This window comes from Rhizopus microsporus, assembly GCF_002708625.1.
Source record: "Rhizopus microsporus ATCC 52813 unplaced genomic scaffold scaffold_1, whole genome shotgun sequence".
Lineage (NCBI taxonomy): Eukaryota > Fungi > Mucoromycota > Mucoromycetes > Mucorales > Rhizopodaceae > Rhizopus > Rhizopus microsporus.
Window position 1 is genome coordinate 1,328,546 of NW_019671916.1, and position 19,991 is coordinate 1,348,536.

At 37.8% G+C, this 19,991-nt stretch overlaps 7 protein-coding genes across 7 annotated transcripts; 2 read left to right on the plus strand and 5 right to left on the minus strand.

Moving 5' to 3' along the window:
• Positions 1–1,056: 1,056 nt before the first annotated feature.
• RHIMIDRAFT_7642 (uncharacterized protein) lies at positions 1,057–2,997 on the minus strand. Its single transcript, XM_023615662.1, has 3 exons — positions 2,637–2,997; positions 1,831–2,575; positions 1,057–1,774 (listed from the first exon to the last, which is right to left on the minus strand). The coding sequence occupies exons 1-3, from the start codon at positions 2,809–2,811 to the stop codon at positions 1,099–1,101; spliced, it is 1,596 nt and encodes a 531-aa protein (XP_023471151.1). The 5' UTR covers positions 2,812–2,997; the 3' UTR covers positions 1,057–1,098.
• Positions 2,998–6,730: 3,733 nt separating this feature from the next.
• Positions 6,731–8,029, minus strand: RHIMIDRAFT_232871 (uncharacterized protein; the record flags this gene model as incomplete). The annotated part of the gene is made up of 4 exons (XM_023607830.1): positions 6,731–7,183; positions 7,234–7,311; positions 7,362–7,482; positions 7,530–8,029. The coding sequence occupies 4 exons, from the start codon at positions 8,027–8,029 to the stop codon at positions 6,731–6,733; spliced, it is 1,152 nt and encodes a 383-aa protein (XP_023471152.1).
• Positions 8,030–8,182: 153 nt separating this feature from the next.
• On the minus strand, positions 8,183–11,401 carry RHIMIDRAFT_7682 (ARM repeat-containing protein). The gene is made up of 7 exons (XM_023615668.1): positions 11,299–11,401; positions 11,146–11,248; positions 10,871–11,090; positions 10,636–10,811; positions 10,484–10,582; positions 10,109–10,429; positions 8,183–10,058 (listed from the first exon to the last, which is right to left on the minus strand). The coding sequence occupies exons 1-7, from the start codon at positions 11,382–11,384 to the stop codon at positions 8,367–8,369; spliced, it is 2,697 nt and encodes an 898-aa protein (XP_023471153.1). The 5' UTR covers positions 11,385–11,401; the 3' UTR covers positions 8,183–8,366.
• A 56-nt stretch (positions 11,402–11,457) lies between these two features.
• On the minus strand, positions 11,458–12,934 carry RHIMIDRAFT_253979 (uncharacterized protein; the record flags this gene model as incomplete). Its single annotated transcript, XM_023611061.1, has 1 exon — positions 11,458–12,934. A coding segment is annotated over exon 1 (1,340 nt), but the record flags the coding sequence as incomplete, so codon positions are not given.
• A 507-nt stretch (positions 12,935–13,441) lies between these two features.
• RHIMIDRAFT_7700 (WD40 repeat-like protein) lies at positions 13,442–15,012 on the plus strand. Its single transcript, XM_023615670.1, has 7 exons — positions 13,442–13,614; positions 13,662–13,756; positions 13,803–13,890; positions 13,942–14,014; positions 14,058–14,164; positions 14,221–14,541; positions 14,591–15,012. Exons 1-7 carry the CDS (start codon positions 13,496–13,498, stop codon positions 14,994–14,996), a joined length of 1,209 nt encoding a protein of 402 aa, XP_023471155.1. The 5' UTR covers positions 13,442–13,495; the 3' UTR covers positions 14,997–15,012.
• Positions 15,013–15,028: 16 nt separating this feature from the next.
• On the minus strand, positions 15,029–17,894 carry RHIMIDRAFT_288339 (RhoGAP-domain-containing protein; the record flags this gene model as incomplete). Its single annotated transcript, XM_023613555.1, has 7 exons — positions 17,756–17,894; positions 17,560–17,702; positions 17,418–17,503; positions 17,309–17,368; positions 16,832–17,254; positions 15,679–16,762; positions 15,029–15,621 (listed from the first exon to the last, which is right to left on the minus strand). The coding sequence occupies exons 1-7, from the start codon at positions 17,857–17,859 to the stop codon at positions 15,029–15,031; spliced, it is 2,493 nt and encodes an 830-aa protein (XP_023471156.1). The 5' UTR covers positions 17,860–17,894.
• A 706-nt stretch (positions 17,895–18,600) lies between these two features.
• On the plus strand, positions 18,601–19,966 carry RHIMIDRAFT_243519 (alpha/beta-hydrolase; the record flags this gene model as incomplete). Its single annotated transcript, XM_023609951.1, has 4 exons — positions 18,601–19,164; positions 19,214–19,749; positions 19,802–19,810; positions 19,867–19,966. The coding sequence occupies 4 exons, from the start codon at positions 18,601–18,603 to the stop codon at positions 19,964–19,966; spliced, it is 1,209 nt and encodes a 402-aa protein (XP_023471157.1).
• Between the last annotated feature and the right edge of the window lie 25 nt (positions 19,967–19,991).

Consider the following 19,991-nt stretch of genomic DNA (forward strand, 5'->3'; position numbering starts at 1 on the left):
AGAGTCAGTGATATGAGAAAGTTGAAGTTTGCTCGAACAGAGGATGATGAGCCGATGCTATCGGATACAGTTACACAAGCTAAAAAGGAATCGTTAGATCTATCCTCAATGGTAGTGGAATGAATAGATATAAAAGCATAAGATGATGTAATTTAGCTATTCGGATTGCAAGGATCGTAAAAAGCGCACGAGGCTTTGTAGACTTCCACGATGAGCTTGTCAGTCTGCATTAAATATGTACTGATGAGGTTGGATAAGATGTTCGTGCTGGCATCAGCAATCCTGTTTTCCACACTTGCTAACTTCTCAGACTTGTCTGTCTCATACATATCATTTGTTTTGATTACGGAGAAAGAAAGTTGGGTAGCAACAAGATAGGCATCCAATTCCTCACTTTCTGATCGTTCATTTCATTTGCAAAATCGACGAGTGTGTCCAGTCTTTCTATAAGAGTAGATGCTCTCTTATAAGAGGAGGAAGAAGGAGTAACATGGATATCTCATGCTTCGAAATATAACATATACTTTAAAAGCTGAATAGAGATTTCTCACCAAATTTATCCATGTTTGATGCTAAGGCATCCTCGACATGCAAACTCTTTAAGCTGATAGACTCTCCCCATAGTGACAAGATGGGAAAGCAATTCTGTAAGAACAGTATCTTTACTGGTGACGGATAACAAGCTCAAGTGAACTTAAAGTGAGCTCTAAGTTTCTTTGCTTAGCATCAGCTGTAGGGAAGCCTTTGGAATGTAATATTGATAACCAGATTGCCGGAAGCGATTGTCTAGGGACAGCTCATTGAAACGACCAGTGTTTCCAAATTTAATGACTTATCCTAGTTGCTTTTTAAACATCTTATAAGCATCGGTATAGTGTTGGAACAAATTAGCAAGTAGCGATAAAAGAACTGAGTTGGGTAAAAGAACTTGTTGAACAATAGTCTCTGCTTTTCGTGTGAGTAAGAACTTGCTGATGTCATCATGTTTTTGTAAATCATATAATTACTCTTGCAATTTCAAAATAAACATTCTGAAAGAAAAAAGTCTTATTTACAGCAAGATTTATTTACAAAAAAAAAGGACTATTTACAAAATATTTACATGTATTCGTCCGTGTCGTTGATCAATTTAAATTCTAGCTTTTTCAACGACACGAACTCACTCAGGATGCACTTTGCACCTATAGCAGCATGGAGGAGGCTGGCGTTCAATTCAAATGGGAACATTGGTGAGACCTCCACGCCAGCCTCCCCACCCACAGTTATACCACTGAGCAAGTTACCATCGACACATACTTGCTTGAAGGTCAATGGTAACTTGCTAGCCAGAACTTGGTAGCCAAAGTATTTTTCTGAAGAGGCGTTCGCGGTCATTGCTTTATTGTACTCCTCCAGCAAGTTGTGTGACATTTTGACATATTTGAGGCTGTCACTTGCTGAAGAAGTTTTCAAATGCTTGGCGAGAACGCCATGAATTTCGCCTTGCATTTTGCTGAAAATGCCAAAGCGCATCATGGCTACCAGACGGAGGCAGACACCATACAGAAGATATTGCTCTTGGGCTTTGAGCTTAGCCAAGAGCATATCAGCAAAAGGAAACAAGGACTTCCAGGCTGTAACGGATTCAGATGGTGTCACGTCTGTTTTTTGTTTTTCGTTGTAGTAGTAACTAATGATGTAGTTACAAAAAGCATGAAAATGGTTCAAGGCGGAAATCAGTTTATCTTTTTCACTATCACCTCGTTTCTTGTAGGTATGTGCAAGATTTCGGAACCTATTTTAGAGAAGATCAGTATAAATAAAAGTAATAAAAGACTTAACAATACTCACATGAATGTGAATACTTTATATTGTTCCATGGTGTTTGCGTTAGGCGCAGTAGCTGACAAAGTTTTCTTCAGCGATGTCGTATCAGGGTTATTATCAGTGGGCTCTTCCTTGATCGTCTCAGTGACCTTTTGCTTGCCTTTGTCATTGGTAGCAACCTGGTCCTTCTCTTCAGAGCTGCTCTTATCGTCGCTTTGTTTTCTTTTAGTGCTACGCCCACTGTCACTAGAAATAGTGCGCTTTGTGCTTTGCTTGGGGTTGGCAGTGGTGCCTTTGTTCAGAGAACGGGAAGCAGATTCATCAACATCTGCCTCATTGTGCTTGAAGCCTGAATGCTTGTCATCGTCTTTTAAGCTAGCTTGTTTTACATGCTGTGGAGAGGGGGATGGACTGATTGTTTCGCCTTCCTCAAGCTCCATATCTTCTTCCTCATGCTCAGATAGCTCGGTAGCAACAGCAGCCGATTTGTTGGGAGTAGTGAAAGGAACAGCAGTGTCGTCAGAGGCTGGCTTGCTTGAAGGAAGCTTCTTTCCAGCAGCACTTGGAGGGCTATGGCTGGGTACTTCTTTGCCTTTGCCCTTAGAACTGGTTGATGTTGATGCCAATTGTACAATGTGTTGGCTAGTGGATGGAAGCTCTTGGGCAGCGGAAGGAGGACGGCCAGGAACAAAGTTGATGACGCCTTTGCCCTCTAAAACAGAAAGTGCTTTCTTCTGTTTAACTACAACCTTGACTACTTTCAGAGGATCTAGATTGAAAAGAAAAGAAAAGTTAGTCAACGTGTCATTCAGAATGTACTTTGATCTTACGTCGCATGGCAAGTTCCTTAAACCTACGTAAAGGATGGGACTCTTGAGTGAAGAGTATTGGACAAATCTTTGTACGAACATGGTCTTGAATTTCTTCTGTTGAAAGGGCGGAGGGCAGTTTGGTTTGTGTGGCATCATCAGGAGAGTCATCGGGGGCATTGGAAACGGTATCCATTGTAGCAGCAGTGGAAGGACCCGTTTCAAACGAAATACTAAAGAGAATGCGTTAGCTGATAAGAGCAGACATACCAAAGATAACAGACTTACCCAACTGCAAGAGGCTCCAAGGCGAGCTCATCAAAGTCAGCCATAAGCTGCAGTGCTTGATGAACAGCTTTAAGCTTCTATTGATAAAGAACAAGATTAGTAAAAAAGAAAACAAGCTAAATATGAATATGTATTTACCTTGCTGGGACTAATCGTAGTGGGCGCAACAGTTTCAGTCTTTCTTTTGGTGACAGCACCAGACGTGGCTAATGGGTGAACGTTGTTGTCGACGGTTGGCTTGGACCAAGGAGCTCTTGACTTCAATTTGGATTCAGGAAGCAGAGACTGGCCAGTGGTCTTGGAGGATGAAGCAATGGGTGCAGTGGAGATTTGCGGTTTCTTGTCGGAAGACGTGATAGTGGTACGAGGAGTTGCAGTACTTGAAGATGGCTCAATCTTTTTTGGACGATCAGGGAGTCTTGGCTCTTCGGCAGGCTTCAAAGAAGAAGCAGGACGAACAGATCTATCGGGGATTCTCAAGGTATTAGAAATGCTTGGGGTAGGCTTGCGTGACGGTTGTACAGCAGGCGCTGGGCGGCCAGCTTGGTCTTGTTGGTGTACTGTATTTGGGTTAGGAGCCAGGAACTTCGAATTCTCCTTAATTTCATCAAGGAAAGACATCACTACAGTATTATTTCCCAAACTATCAACACGCTTGGCAGCTTGATATTGGGCTTCTAGAGCGTCGAATGATAATGATGATGATGATGCTTGAGGGTATTGGTGGCGATTAGCAATTTTTGGTGGGTATTTGCGTTGTGCTTCAAAGATGATTTCTCCTGGCTCTCTGGCCAGGTGTTGACGAGAGGAAGTGCTTTCAATTGGCCGTCGTTCACTTTCTGGCACAACATAATCTGGATCGGCCGCGATATGGAGGCGACGCTTGAGCGCAGTTCGGTCCAGAGGGTGTCCAATGTACTTGTTAAACACCGGCCAGCTTTCCTTCTTTAGATATTTGATCGATGGTACTGGGATTTGGCGAACAAACTCAGTTGGGCGACTAAGAGAGGCATGCATAAGCCTATGATGATATGCATATGGCACTTTGCAACGGAAACCACGCATCAGTCTCTTGACAGTTCCTTTTATCTCGTCAACAGTAAGGTTAGGCGTGCCTTCCTCAACGTTGCTGCTTGATAATTGAGAAGTTAACCATGGAGGATGGAATTTGTTTGTAAGAGGACGACCCTTTTCTGGGCGTGTAGGTTCTTGGCGGGGGACAGTACGCCTCTCACGAAGAGGTTCACGAAAGGTAGATGTACTCGTCTGAGGACGAGAAGGTCCCGAATGAGGCTGATTATCATTGTAGCTACGGCTACTACTTGCTTGAGGTTGGCGCGGTTCTGTCTTCGCCCAAGGCGCACGTTTGTTTGGAAGATGTTTCTCATTTCGTTGGGACATGGATGAATTATCCAAACGAGGATCACTCATTGATTTGTTGTCATTGTTGCTGTTTGTTGACATCTGTAGAATATAAGCGAGAATATATTCGATAAAAGCCAGAAATAAGTGTTAAAGTAGAGAGTAAAGACTAAGAAGAAAATGATGAAAAATAAAGACGAAAATGAAACAAGGAAGAAAAAAAAAAAAATGAAGGAATTGAAAATAATGATAAACTTACTTTGTGTTTGATTGGCGGGAATTAAAATAAAATAGGGAGAACAATAATAGAGGACGACAACACCTAATGCATATTGTTTATGATAGAAAAACAGAGATAAGAGTAAGTTTTTTATTTACTAAAGTAGTACACATCTCTTTGACAATCACTTTTAACGTGGCAACGATATCAACAATTGCTTCTTTTCTTTTTGACATAACAAAAGAACACTAAGCTGTGCATCCTTTTTTATTGTTCTTCTTTATTGCGTCAACCAAGAGCAATCTTTTCACTTGTTGCTTATTTACTCTTAGGTTATTTTGAAGAAGGAAAAAAACACTAATTGATAATAAAAAGACAGGTTATGCGTTTCAGAGTAGGAACATTGTCTTATTGGATTCTAGATCATATAGATGCCAGTCATATGCAGTCTCATTCAAAGTTTCACGAAAAGTATGAAAGATGCATTTGACGCGTAGGAACCAAACTGAGACATTTTATTATTTTGATCTTTTGTGGATTTAATAAATACTCTTGATAAGAGCCTTAGATACACTTAAAGTATTAAACGAGACAAAATCGAAATGAGTTGAATAAATGAACAAGAAGAATATACTTGGTCTAAGCTAGTCTACTATACTCTACTTTCATTTTAAGGACTGGGAAGCGTCTTTTACTATCATCACATGTTATCGGTTGTTCTCACACGCTTTATTAAAAATAAAAGCTATTACCCATTTACAAATGCAGTTAATCGATAAAATTTCGAGACGATACTTAGAATTACTACGGTGCACTTGGTTGAATCATAACTCATTCATGTCTATTGGCTGTACACTTTTATCAGAGCAAAGATATCAAAAGATAAATCATTAGCTGAGACGTCAATAATAATGTCACTCTGTGCAAGTATTCCGATGTCATCGCTATAGCAACTCGAATCTTTGGATCTCACTTTAACCTTTAGTCAAGCTAAAAGACTTGATCATAATGTGAAAAGAATAACCAAGTCATGTCTTTGCTGTAGCTGTTTCATAGACATTATAAAGAAACACTCTGCTTATATATTACAAAAGATACAGTAAAGCTAAGCTATTATTTATTATTGAATAACAGAATGTATTTAATTGTAAGTTATATTCGTTAGCTACTATGGTTACGCCACTGTTGCTTTTGTATAAGCTATGCTTATGAATAAGGCACACGATTGACATAACGTAAAAGCAACACTAGACTTTAGACGTGCCATTTATCCTTATCATAATTGTCCTTTTTCTATTTACAGCACAGTGAAATGTCTGTACGTGATCGTTTCTGTTGTTGTCTTTCTTACTTTTGTCTGCATAAAATTCACTAAAGGAAACAGTCTATTAAAGAATCGAATAATAAGTGATAAATCAAGAAAATAAAAGAACTAACAATCAAATCAAGAAAGAGAAAAGCATGGTCATTATGGTTAACTGTACTTTATTAAATAGGTACCACATTAGCATCAGCATAAGCCATAGTAGTAATAGATGATATGGCAAGATCATCCATCTGTTTCTCAAATATATGCTTGCCAGTAAACCTACTTCATGAATAAATGCCAAAATGAGCAGTCAATGGGTCTTTTGATACAACGATATAGTTCTTAATAGAAATACATTATTTAATATAATAACCACACATATTCAACTTTATTCAGCAAAGCATATGCGATAAATATATTGTTTAAAATGAATGGATAAAGTAATAATAAGATCTACGATATAAACATATATTAATGAATATTCTGTAATATAAAGGAATGCTTAGCATTTATATAGAGGCTTTTGAATCTTGCTGTATTTTTGTTTTTTGTTATAAAAGTACTCTAGATTGCTTGCTTTAAATAAAGACAGAAGGAAGAACCAAGCTAAAGTCGTGCAAGAATAGAAGCAAACGCACCAGCTTTTCCTGAAGTATACATATGCAATATATGCTGTATTCGTGTCCAAGAGATGTACTTTAACCACAATTGCAACAATCCTTAGCACACACACTTATTCACAAGGAAAGAAGTGAGGAAGAAAAATGATTTTCTGTAAATGTCTTTTTGTCACGGAAAGAGCTTATTTAAAAAAGAATAGGCTCACAGTAACATATTTTTTAAAGAAAAAACCATAAAATTTGATGTGTATAATTTTGATAAAACTGTTATTAACTATACCAAGGTATTAAATACTCTACGCTAACTGTGTCCTTTTTAATAATCATTATACACGACAAGGTTTCCGGCTAAGACATAAGCTAGTCCAGCCGTTAATGCGATCGACACAAGAGCAGAAGCTGAAAGGGTAACAAATAGTTTCAATAAAGAAGAATTCGTACACTGAATGGTATATAACGCAAGGCTTCCTACACCTAAAACGAAATATACGCATGCGTATTCAGTCACAGGTATGAATGTTGCGCGATAGTATGCTTTGTCATTTTTAAATCCTAGATACATGGAGAAGGCAAAAACAGTATGTGCTACGGTCATTATCATTTTGCTTTGACATATTTGAGTTTGGTAAACTTGGTTTAGCAAGAACATGATCGCAAAGCCGTATGAAAATATTTGCCAGCCTATGCCAGGTTGAATGATAGCTGTCAAAGTGCCGTGAATAAACACCCATGTTTCTAATAATAATGTCCATGATGCATTTCGATGGCTCTTTTTATTCAGTTAGTAAACCTTTATGCTTTATTTTATAGATTGTATACCTTGTGTAAAAAGTTGGTTGATTGCCAAATCAGCAAACATTGGTAAACGAAACCAAATAAATGTCCCATGGTTCCTTCCTATCTTATGAATAAACTTTCTAATACTTTTTATATTCTAGTATTTTTACCACTGGATGATAGTGAAAGTTCAACACTGTTCCAAAGCTCATCAGATAACCATGATATTTTTTAACAAAATGCACTACATCCCTTGCTGAGTGCTTTCCTATACCGAATATGATGCCGCGTCTGACATAAATGAGTTCTTACCATGTCTCTATCTTCATTTATATTACCTTGGTATAGCTATAACAATCGCAATGACCAGGATTGCTACAACTGAGCCCTGTGCAATTCCTTCAGGAATGGTAGCAGCCAAACCATCGTAAAATAGATGTCCATGAATTAATTTGAAGACTAGCATGAAGGTATTTAAATAAACCATTTGCCAGTTCCACCATTGGTAGTCATCCGACCAGCGTATTAATTTTTCTTTTTTGGATAATTGAACCTTGGCTAAAATGAGTGATTGACCTATCTGGTGAACCAAATAAGCTGACCAAGCAATGTACTGTCCAATTTCAATTGGTTGAGCTAGTCGCCAAGGGTATGCAAAAGGGGTGTATTGTCCTTGAACTGCGCAGTTAGTTACCTTTGCCCTTCTCTTTACTTTTTCATGTTTACCGTTAATGAACCTCGAACCTCTTATGAAGAATCTGCCAAATCCCATATCACCCTTTTGTGGTTTGGAATTAAAAAAATCATACCATGAATTAGGTGAGGAATATAGTGCCATTATGGTTACCAAACAGCCAAATGATAGAGATGTGGTTATATACAGTCTATAGTGTCCATTACTTCTCAATTTGTTGTTTGACTTGTTCATTTAAAATGAGAAGAAGAAGAGGAAAGATCGGATTTCTCTGCATAAAGTCAGATTTACAGTAAACAGGATCATAAAAAAACTCAGCAAGGTTCTTCAAAAATTGTGTAGCAAAAAAAACATAGATATAGAAATGTGTACTCTTTTTTTTTTATTTAAACAAAAAAGGAAGAAAAGAAAGAGAAATAAAGAAATATATAAAAATAATTAGATGAATGCATTAAATGAAGTCTTCTTAAAAAAAGGGATCTTAGTTGGCTCCTGTATATTTGCTCACATCTTCAGACACACTCATGGCCCACTTTTGAGCAGAAGAATCTTGAAGAGTCAGGAATTGATTGAATATAGGAGAGAGTGTTTCAAAGTAGGGCATAAAAGCAGGACCTAACATCTTGAAGATAATCTTCAAAGAACGCTTGATCTCTTCAAGCACATCCTCTTCACTTGCTTCGTCTTCATCAAAGTCTTCATACTCTTCAGCATCATATTCGTCATCCTTATCTTCTTCGCGCTGCTTCAAACGTTCAAGTGACTTGTGCAATTGTTCATCGGTAGCCTTGACAAATTCTTCAACTTGCGTAGGTAAAAGGCAGTTGCTGCCAAGGACCTTGAGACAGTCTGAGAAAGTGGAGTAGGCCTGTGCCAAGAATGTAAGATCATCCTCAATCTTCATCACCTTGATTAATTTTTCAAAAATAGTGTTCCACATGGCGGCCAATTCATTAGGAGGAATATTGGCTTCCTTGGCATCTTGAAGTAAAAGAGGAAGGAGGGCAGCAGCAGCATGTCGAACACCTTCATGGAAGTAAAATTTCAATAAAGGCAAGGCAATTTCAAGTACTTCACGAACATAGGGTAAGAAACCAGCACCCAAGTCACGAGCGTAACTGACAAGCATTTCAACAGCAGTGCTCTTTTCTTCCAAAACAGATGTCTTGATACCAATCTGCTGTCCATTAATACCAACGAATTCCCAACCTTCTTCTGAAGGATACTTGGATTCAACATCCTCCTCTTCAAAATCGACAAAAGTGAATTCCGGTGTTAATTTAGCTGAAGCCAAGAGTGGTGGCATGATGTTGGGTAGGTAAGGAAGGAAGTCTTGTCCCATCATCTTACACATACGAGCCCAAGCGGCTAAAAGGTAAGTTGTCATAGTATCATCATCATCAACGACGCCTTGCTGGATCTCTGCAAGAAGGTTGAGGAAATCAACAGTGTATGGACTAAAGACCTCCTTGCCCACAGCAAGACCAATGAGAGATGCACATTCAAGAGCTCTGGCACGCAATAAGCGATATTCCTTATCAGTAGCTTGACGAAGAATATCAATTAAAAGAGGCATAATAGCACCATGATACTTGATAAATCTCTCCTCAGCGCTATCAGCAACAGTGGCAATGGTAGTGACAGCCTGCTCCTGAACATATCTCTTGGACATCTTCAAGAGCACCAAAAGACGTTCAAAAATGGCATCAAGATAAAGTTCCAAAACTTCCTTGTCAGCTTCCTCACAAAAGTTGACCATGGCAGCAGCAGCATGTGCCTGAACACGAGGTTGAGGGTCTTCCATGAGAGGCAAAAGAGCAGAAACGACAATCTGGTGGAAATTTTGTTGAATGACAGGAGCGAAATCCGTAGACATTTGACCGATAGCATTACATGCTGCATAGCGTACACGAGGGTGGACATCCTTGAAGGAAGGCAAGATCATGGTGATGATGTTTGAAAGTTCAGGCTGCATTACCTTGATACATCCTTCACCAATAGAGGAAATAGTCATGAGAGCAGCACGTCGTTGTTGCCATTCAGTTGATTGAAGCATTTGAGGGATGTACTGGAATGAGATAGGTACAACAGCCTTGCCACCAAGAATACGAGCAACTCTGTCCAATGCGCTTTCACCCATAACATAGTTTGATTCATTATCATCTTCATCGATCTAGAAATAGTGTTAATTCCACCTCATTTACATTTATGAAGCTTACTTACATCATCAGCTGTGTACCAGTCCTCATCATCGTCAATATCCGTGACCATTTCCATAGAAACAGGAATAACTTCTTGAGCAAAGTTAGGAAGCTTACGAATCATGGCAGGAGCAGCTTCAGCCAAAGACAACAATAATTCTAAAGTGGTTTGACGTGTACGATCTTCAAAAGACTTATCCTTGGCAATCGAGATCATTCCAGTAAGAACCTGAGGAAGGACATTACGGAAAAGCTTGGGAGCAGAATCAGCTAATTCAATCAATACTACAAGGCAGTCCACCAAAGATTGGTCGTCATGAGCTACAATAAGTGGTGTCAAAGGCTAAAAAAAAAAAACAAGTTAATGTGATGTTGCTTTATCCACAATATACTCTACCTCCAACATATGAGGCATCAAGTTGACAAAGGTCATCTTTGTTTGATCATCAGCTTGAACAATATAAGCACATGCGGCTTTCAAGGCCTCTAAGCGAACCTATAGAATATAAAATTTAACTCTACCCACTGCTCCAAATCATATTCCCTTACGGCCTGGTTTTCTGTATCGGTCAAACTGGCTAAAAATATTTGTTGAATAGTCTCTGTGTGCTGATTGGCAATAAGGTCGGGTATCGTAGCAAAGATACGGAAAGCTGATTCTCTATAAGCGGCATGAGGAGATTGGGTGCAGTCAAACAATGCCTTTAATAAAGCACTCCAAGTATCTGTACATAATAACTGACATTAATAAATGACTCTTTTTAATAAAAAGAATAGTGTGTACCTCCTTTGCTCAAGTCAAAGCGAGCAATTTCTGCAATGGTGTCAGAGACCTTATGTCTAGCTCCTTGGTCGGTCTCATTAGCAAGAGCAAATAATAAGAGCTCTTTAACACCCTGTTGAGTATTTTCGTTCACAATGTTCCAAAGGCTTTCTTCTCTGCTATCAATGGTGATTTGTCTATAGGCTAAGCGACGAAGAAGAACACTACAATAAGAACGAAGCTTATCAAGAAAAAGTCAATATTCAGTCTTGTATGCTTTTATATTAAGTAGTTACATGGGCCTCAGTGTTGTTGGCTACAAATTGAGCAAGACCGAGAAGAAGGAGATCAGGTTGTGAAGTAACCCATTGTTCATTCAATTGTGCTTCAGCTGCAGCTCTTTTTTTTTATAAGTACATGTAAACCATTATCTTTCCATGTTCATATACCTTTGGTTATTGTCATGAGACAAGAGACTAGTGAGCACAGTATTAAGCTGTATCAATATTTCTGTAGGAACAGCTGCTTGGGCCATTTTTGTGCCTTTTTTTCTATTATTTAATGAAAGAGAGGAAAAAGATTCTTTCTAACAAAAAAAAATAAAGTTTCTTGTGCAACACTGTGACTCGTTTTCTTTTGCGTGGTGAAGCTACAAAATCATAATGTAGTGTTTGTTTATTTAAAATGAATTTAATGCGATAAAATGTTTAAAATGAATTCAAAATGCTATTCTCCTTATTCATCATCTTCGGTATCCATAGACTGTACTTTATCTTCTTTTTTATCTTCTGAATGATTATCTTGTTCTTCAATAGATTCATTATGAACGGTTTCATTGTTTGATTCAATACAAAATACTTTGCCAGGTACAGTAAATCCATGTTCATTGTCAATTTCATCTCTTGCAACAAAAGGCGGTGTTATTGTCAATCCGACAACACCATCTGATTTACCCTTTGCTGTTGCTTTCATTGAAGCAGGATCAAATTGTGTTTCACCTTCTATAATTGGAAGCCTTTCTATTTTGATCTCTTGTCCTTTGACAGCCAAATTCAGTTTTAAGGATCGTGTAATCAGATTTTCAATTTTTTTTGGGTCCTGTCTTAATGATGGATACACGTCACCCAAATCAGTAATGATACGTTCTAATAGCTCTTGTTTGGCTTTCTGGATCCTTTCTTCTTCTTCAGCTCCTGGCTGTTGTATTACTAATGCACACACTTGCTGTCTCAACCGGTTCGACCATTCCTTGTTCCTTGTCTCCATCCAGTCATGTAATTCTTGAAAAGCATCATTAATGGAAACACCCAGTTGAATAGGTACATCCATAACATGTAATAGTAACATTTGGATGAGATACTTTTCTACAAATAAAGTAATATAGGATGCGTCCATTACACCATCAACAGGTGTCATGTAACGCTGAATAAAGTCTTTCTTGTCAGGAAACAAGCGGTAAACTGCCTCAGTTCCTGCTTTACGGTCCATTTTGGATTTAAGGCCCATACATGTATTGTTCAATTGGCTTAATAAATGAGATATTTCAGGTTGGATTGTCGAAAGGTCATCGTCTGTAACACGAATTGTCTTTACATATGAATAAAAGTTGATTTCCAACTGTTGATATGCTTCCTTCTTTGCTTCAAGCTCCTTTCTTAGAGCTGCAATACTTTCTTCCAGCTCTATACAATGTCTTTCCTCTTCTTCTAAAGCTTGTTCTGCATCTGATTTCCATCTATCAAAGGCTTCTTTCTGTTCTTGTTTTTCTTTCTCTGCTTGCTGTCGAAATGTATCTTTTTCGTTTTGAATACGCTCGAGAATTTCTTTATGAATTTGAAGTGACTCTTGTAAGGATTGTATGACGAGGTCTTTATCAGAGTCAACTTCTAAGGTACGATTTGTTTGAATAGATGACTCTTCACTTGTAGACATTCGATGTTCACTTGCTCCTTTTTTATAATGAGAGTAAAATGCAAGTAAGGGGGCATATTCTTTTTTGAATAGAAATAAAAACACCGCGGCTGAGTTAAAGTGAATTGAGTCTGGTTCAGTCCTCAAGGTGACATTCATTTGACCCATAATGCGCGCGTATAGAAGAAAAATAAAAGAAGAACAAACTTTCTCTCTTTCAAAAAAAACATAATTCCCCTTTCCCCTCTAGAGAATTTCCCCTTGTAATGATGCAAGTCTATCCATCTTTTCCTCTTCTTCTTTCTCCTGACAACAACAAGTTTCCGAATGCATAAATCAGGGTTGTAGTACAATACCAAAGAGCCTTTGAGAACTAAAGACACGAAATAATCATATAATGTAGACAAGAAAAGGGAGGGAATCCAAATAAAAAAGAAAGGGAAGAGATGATGGAACATATTGGGAAAGTTTTGAACTGTGATGAGATTACGTTTAAAAAAAGATTACAGGAGATGTTATTCTTGATACTTTGTTAAAAGTGACATATATTGTACATTACAAGATTGACGTCTTTCAAGCATGGCAGCCTAGGTAAATAATAACACTACTTCCTTGATTTAACTAGTTCCTGAATACCCGTCATTTCAATGCTTTTATTGGCTAATGCTAACCTGTGACTTTGCCAGATTAAACATGTCAAAAAAAAAAATACTTTTATCTTTTCCATAAAGACTCATGGAACCAGGAAAGAATAAACCAGAGCCTTTGCTATTTGAGGATAATATATTTCATCTTGATCTTCATCCAAGTAATGACATTGTTGTTACTGGCATGATCAACGGTCGTATAAAATGGTGAATGTGAATTATTCAATAATCAACTCTTGCTTACATTTATGCAGTTATCAATATGGTTTAGAAGGTCATAAACACCTTTGGACCTCAAAGACGTTCAAAAAGTCATGTCGAGGTGTCTCATTTTCATTAGACGGAAAGAGTAGGGGAAAAAAACTTTAAAGAAAGACATTGCTAAAATGAAATAGATGTTTTTGGTATTTCTAGAGATAGATCGATCCAGATCTTGGACACAGAAACAGGACAAGCTATTCGCACACGACAAAACACTCATGAGTAAGACGATAGATAGATATATATAAAAGAAGAGTTTATTCATATTACTAGGTCACCTATTAATTCTTTATTGATTATCAACGAAAACATGTCTGCCACTGGGGACGATCAGGGTGTTATAAAGGTAAAAATGAAATAGTAGTTTACTTTGACTAAGTAAGAAAAAGATTTGGGATAGCCGCAAAGATGAAGCTGTCATGATATACACAGAACATGAAGACTATATTTCACAAATGACATACAGCTATTCAAACAAAACGTTGATAGCAGTAGGGTAATGAACAGATCACAACTTAAAATCAGTTAGATATATATTGATATAAATATTAGAGGTGATGGATACTTGTCAACATGGGATATTAGAAAGCCCGATGTAGTAGCTATGTCAGATCAAATGGAAGATGAGTTGTTATCGATTGCTTTAATGAAGGTAAATAAGTCGAAAGTCGAGAGAATAGCAACCATTAATTCCATCGCAAAGAATGATAAGAAAGCAGTAGTAGGCACACAAGAAGGTGTACTCACCCTGTGGTCATGGGGGGATTGGGGTGACTATAATGATCGAATTATCGGTCATCCAAACTCAATTGATGCTATATGTAAATTAGACGAAGATACTATTTGTACAGGAAGTAGTGATGGTCTTATTCGGTACGACAACTCCAAAAGCGTCATATTAAATACTTATTCAATACTTTAGTCTAGTGGGTATTTTACCAAATCAATTCCACGGTATTCTGGGAGATCATGGCGAAAATATGCCTATAGAAAACCTCAAGCTGAGTCACGATAAGAAATACCTTGTATCTAGTGGCCATGATGACAAGTTGCAGTTTTGGGATGTTGCTCATCTATTTCAAGAAGACCCCGGAAAAGAAGAAGATAATGATACGACAGATGATAATGAACAAGTTAAGCCAATCGTCCCATCATTAGAAAAAACTGACGTCAAGGACGACGGAAATGATGACGATGACGACAGCTGGGGAACAGATTCTGATGAAGAAACCACAAAACAAAAGAAACGTAAAAAGACACAAAAGAAAGAAGCAAGAAAGCCTAAAAAGAAGAATACAAAAACTGCAGCCTTTTTCGCTGACATGTAAAAAAAAAATTTAATAGTGTAATTTACAAGAATTTAGAACAATTCAGATGTATGTAACAATAAATATTCCACTACGGCATTTTTATAGCTGATATCCAAAAAGTCCCTTGAAGGATCTTGATGTCGCATTAATGTAGGCGCAAATACCATAGCCAGGTTCTTTATGGTCATTCTATTTTTTGAGCATGATTGGCATATCTTTTCCAAGTGTCTAAATAGTGAACGTAATGTGTCTTGATGAGCTTGAGGTAATTGTGATAGAATATGTGTCATTTTTTGTAATTTGGAAGGATCATTGTTCATGGTTGATAGTTCAATAAATGCTTGGTATGTTTCAAATGTTAAAAGAGGGTTTGGTAATTCTCTAAAGTACTGCTTCAAGACGCTCGTGATGGCACATATATCGTTAATCTCGTCTTCATTATAAAGATCTACTTTCTCTCCTTGTTCAAAAGCAGATTGAATAGACCGTATCTGAGCTGCTCCTCCTGACTTTCTGTATATGCCTTCATAGTCTAATCCTCGATGTTCGACTGCATTGATACACTCTGTGACAAACAGTGGTACTGGTCGGCCTTCAAACTCTACACGTTCAGTTAACGGAGTGCCAAAGAGAGGCTTAACACCTGAACAATAAAATCATGAGTTAATATAAATATACGCACAAGCATATATAAGCTTACCTGACTGTGTGATTTGTGGTAGTGGCTTATTCTCATAGTTGCTAATGGGTGAAGTTGCTGAAAAGGAAGTTGCATCAGACAGGAGGTCAAAGCTACTTCGACTTAAGGGAGAATAGGAAGATAGACAGGAAGAGGGAACTTGAGTGAGACATCTTGAGTGTGCCAAGAACCCACATCCTTCACATCTAAACTCTGATCGCCCCCATATTTTATCACTGCAGACACCGCACTTGACAGGGCGAATGAATGATGCAGGCATGAATGCGTGGTTTCCTTGGTAAGATACATTCAATTCTGAAAGACCTGCTTTCTTTGAAAGGTTTTGTGAGCTGCCTGAGAATTTTGTGGATAGGCCATAGATAGAAGAGGCTGCTGTGGAGGATGTAGAGGAGGTGGATACAGATGGTTCGGGCTTTAATTTAATGTTGCTATTATTATTATTATTGTTATTGTTGTTGCTATGGCTATTATTAGCGTTGTTGCCATTTGTGAAAATGTTGAACATGGTGCTTCCCTTTTTCTTTATGCGGAACAATGTAGGAGTTTGATCACCAAGGAAGCTATTTCTAGATGACACTTTGCATATGACTGACCCTGCATCTGATAGCTTACGGGGCCGTGTGGAGCTTGTTGATTCTGATGGGGAGATTGTGATTGGTGGTACCGCTGAATCGGATTGCTTATGTGTACTTAGGTTGATCAAGTCCTTCAAGACCTCTTCTCGAGTTGTCTTGAGCTCCTTTGTTTCTGTCAAAAGTAAATCTCTTTGTTGACTCAGGGACCTGACTTGAGCCTTTAAGCTCTTTTGATAGTTTGAATAATAACCACTGATTGTCTGCTTGTCGACTGTCTGATCGATCTGGGTAGTGAGCAAGTCACGGTACTGAATGAGCTCATTACATGCATTTTCAAGTTGGAGTCTTAACATTGCCAATTTGTCGAGATCTTTTCTTGAGAGTAAGCCAGCATTATTCCTCGTCAAGAGTGCAGCAATGATGAATTCTTGTTGATGCTTAATAGCTGCCTCTTTAGCATATTCTTCTTTTACTTTTGTGAATTCGTCTAATGCCTGCTGACTAGCTTGCTATCAATAGATACCACGAGTTAGTAAAAAAAAAATGGGCGTAAAATGTGTTCTCCTTTTTTGTCATACCTGCAGCGACTTATATTCTGCTTCTAACTCTTTTAGGTTTGATCTCGTTTCTGATAATTCTTTTTTAAGCTTGCTAGCATCCAAATCGGTGATGTCGTTTGTAGATGGTCCAGGGGCGTACTTTAAAGAAGAGGTCCTTAATGATGACTGTAAGATTTCTGATGCTCGATTAATGCGAGTTTGAGTGGCATCTTCGGCTGGAGGACTAAAGTTCAGACAGAGGTTGGCTCCAAGTGAGCTGGTGAGATTATCCAAGAGGTCAGAGGAATTGTTATCAAAAAAGGAAAGAGTCACTGGTGACAAGACGGACAATAGTGATTCATTCTGTATATTCGTATTACTTGAATTGCTTCGCGATCTAGCTGGCGTTGGTGGATCCTCGGTTGGTTCCTGACGAGGAGGCAATTCAGTTAGTGAACCAGGCTAATAAAAGAAGATTAAATGAAATGCAACATGTGTACAGATATAATAAGTTACCTTTACTTTGTTCTTTCTTGACTGTTTACGCGCTTCATAGCATGTTGTACAATAAATACCCTGAATGTAATTTAGTGACTAATCGAGTAAGACAATGCGGTATGAATACCTTTTTGGTCTGAGTAAAGATGAGATCTTCAATTTTATTTTTACACGACACGCACTTGAAGCAGTCTGAATGATAGGCTTTGTCTCCTGATTAAAGAAAAGGGGATCAACACAATATTTTTGAACACGTTGTTCCTATTTACCAGTCATGATGGCTTCATCACGGATGATACCATTACATGCTGTACAATTGTATGAACAGTTATCACATACTGGTTTTCCATTATCCAATAGTAAAAGATTTGTTTTACTCTCTACGCACTCTTTACACTTATCACATACAAAGCTACAGTGAATGATGAGTAAGAGATGATCAGCAAAATCAATTTGATTATATACCATTTAACATGAAATAATGATTCACCAAACGCAACAACGGCGCCTTCTTCAATTGGCTTTGAACAGCCTTGACAGTTAGGAATAACAATCTCTTCTGTAGTCATTGTTTAAAATGAAAGGAAAAGAGAGAAGGAAAGAGCGAAAGAAAGATGAAGAAAGAATTAATAAACTTTTTTATTTCAAATGGCGGTAAAATAAAAATGTAACATTAAAAATCATTGAATCTACCTTTTTTGGTATTAATGGTGACAACACTAATAAAAATATCTCTCTAAGAATAATAACTTAAATTGGATAGGCTATCCTATATAATTATAGTTGCGCTTATTATTAAATGCATAAATGGAAAATTGATTCCCATAAATTCAATGTATCACGAATCATATTAGCTTGTTATCCTACGGTAAATGCACTTGAATCTCGGTTTATGTATATGTTGTTCGTCGTTATGACAGCCTTATTTTCCTTTTGTCATGACAACGAGGACAAACAATAAAGTAACTGGAAATCCTACATGCAGTAACCTGCATCAGATCTCCATATTACTTCAGGTACACCTCCCTCAAGTGCATCAGGTACCAAAAGGACAATTATGCAAAATATCATTTGTCCACGTTTGAGAGAGATGGAATCAGCCAATAAGAAAATATGAGCAAAAGTAAAGAAAAGCACATGATTCCTGTGTATCACTCCACGGTTGCATGATGCTGTCAATGATGTGATGTTTCCCCATTTCTCTGCCAATAAATGTATCGACTTTTGGGGCGAATTTAAAGAACGCATAATAAAAAGAGCTCTTTGTTTCAACCCACTTTTTTTTTTTTCCTTTACTCATTTTAAACTATATGAATACGATCACAATATATACTCTTTATCAATATTTACAAAAGTCTTTACATATCAATAGTTCATTTATCACTAGTTTATTAACAGAAGCTCAAAAGAAGTTTAATACATTTCAAAGAAAGAAGCATCATACTATCTTATACCCCTCAAGATCAACAACAATACTATCTGCTGAATCCTTCTTTTCAAATCCTACCAAGATACTACAGCAATCAGGCAATATAACAACCAAAAAGATTATTAATGATAATTATGCATCAACCGAAACTATCAAAGTACACTCCCATTCAGTCCCCGTCTGCCCCAGTTATGTTGCACCAAGGGAGCCTATTGTTTTATGTCATGGCCTATTTGGTTTCGATATTCGAGGACCCGAAAGTATCCCGGCATTACAAGTCCATTATTGGGATGGAGTGGAGGATACATTAGCGAAACTAGGTGCCAAGGTGATCGTTACCAAGGTACCACAGGCAGGCAGCATCTGGGAAAGATCACTTGCTTTACACAACATTTTAAAATCCATCCTCGTGGGGAAAAAAGTCAATTTTGTTGCGCATTCCATGGTAACGATCATGACCTAGTTTCTTTTCACCATTTAACCCATCTATCTAGGGTGGCCTCGATTGTCGACATCTATTAGCCAATTATCGTGATCGAGAATATCATGTGCAGTCATTGACAACCATCTGCACGCCTCATCGTGGATCGCCAGTCATGGATTGGTTTAGAGACCATTTAGGCTTAGGGTCTGTGCATGCTCCTTGGTGTCCCACTGATTCGAGCACAATGTTACTTCAGAAGCCTACAATGCGGGATCAAGCAACAGTTGCCGTGACAGCGACAGATAAATGGAGAAAGCTCGATAAACTGATCGTTGATTGGTTTGATGCACCCGCCTATGCTCACTTGACAACCGATTTTTGTAACCAATATTTTAATCCAAATACCCCCGATGATCCAACTGTAAAATATTATTCATATGGAGCATCTACGCAATTTCCTGCTTGGTCCTCTTTGCTCAACTTGCCTGGGCGTATGGTCTTTGAAAAAGAAGGAGAGAATGATGGCATCGTGAGTGTCAAGAGTGCAAAGTGGGGTACTTATGTAAAGACTATTGAAGCCGACCACTGGGATCTTAGTGGCAAGAGGTAAACATTTCATCCTATGCTTTATATACATTATCTCACATATCATATATAGTTGTATACCGTAAGCATCTGTTACATTTATATGCAAATAGATTATTTATCTTTTTTTTGTTATAGATATCGCTTTAGGTCATTCAAGCCAAATGATCGACAAGAATTTGATAGACTTGAATTTTATGCTGAATTATCTACTCATTTATACAATCAAGGACACTAACATTTTTTACGCATTTAATTACTTC

Excerpts from the sequence above, each read along its gene's own strand:
- RHIMIDRAFT_7682 (XM_023615668.1), bottom strand. The coding sequence starts at position 11,384 with ATGGCCCAAGCAGCTGTTCCTACAGAAATATTGATACAGCTTAATACT. Across the intron at positions 10,583-10,635 it reads CCGATACAGAAAACCAGGCC|GTTCGCTTAGAGGCCTTGAA; the intron begins GTAAGGGAATAT and ends TATATTCTATAG. Across the intron at positions 10,059-10,108 it reads ACTGGTACACAGCTGATGAT|ATCGATGAAGATGATAATGA; the intron begins GTAAGTAAGCTT and ends CACTATTTCTAG.
- RHIMIDRAFT_7642 (XM_023615662.1), bottom strand. The coding sequence starts at position 2,811 with ATGGATACCGTTTCCAATGCCCCCGATGACTCTCCTGATGATGCCACA. Across the intron at positions 2,576-2,636 it reads TAAGGAACTTGCCATGCGAC|ATCCTCTGAAAGTAGTCAAG; the intron begins GTAAGATCAAAG and ends TTTTCAATCTAG. Across the intron at positions 1,775-1,830 it reads TATAAAGTATTCACATTCAT|GTTCCGAAATCTTGCACATA; the intron begins GTGAGTATTGTT and ends TCTCTAAAATAG.
- RHIMIDRAFT_7700 (XM_023615670.1), top strand. The coding sequence starts at position 13,496 with ATGGAACCAGGAAAGAATAAACCAGAGCCTTTGCTATTTGAGGATAAT. Across the intron at positions 13,891-13,941 it reads ACACGACAAAACACTCATGA|GTCACCTATTAATTCTTTAT; the intron begins GTAAGACGATAG and ends TCATATTACTAG. Across the intron at positions 14,015-14,057 it reads ACGATCAGGGTGTTATAAAG|ATTTGGGATAGCCGCAAAGA; the intron begins GTAAAAATGAAA and ends AGTAAGAAAAAG.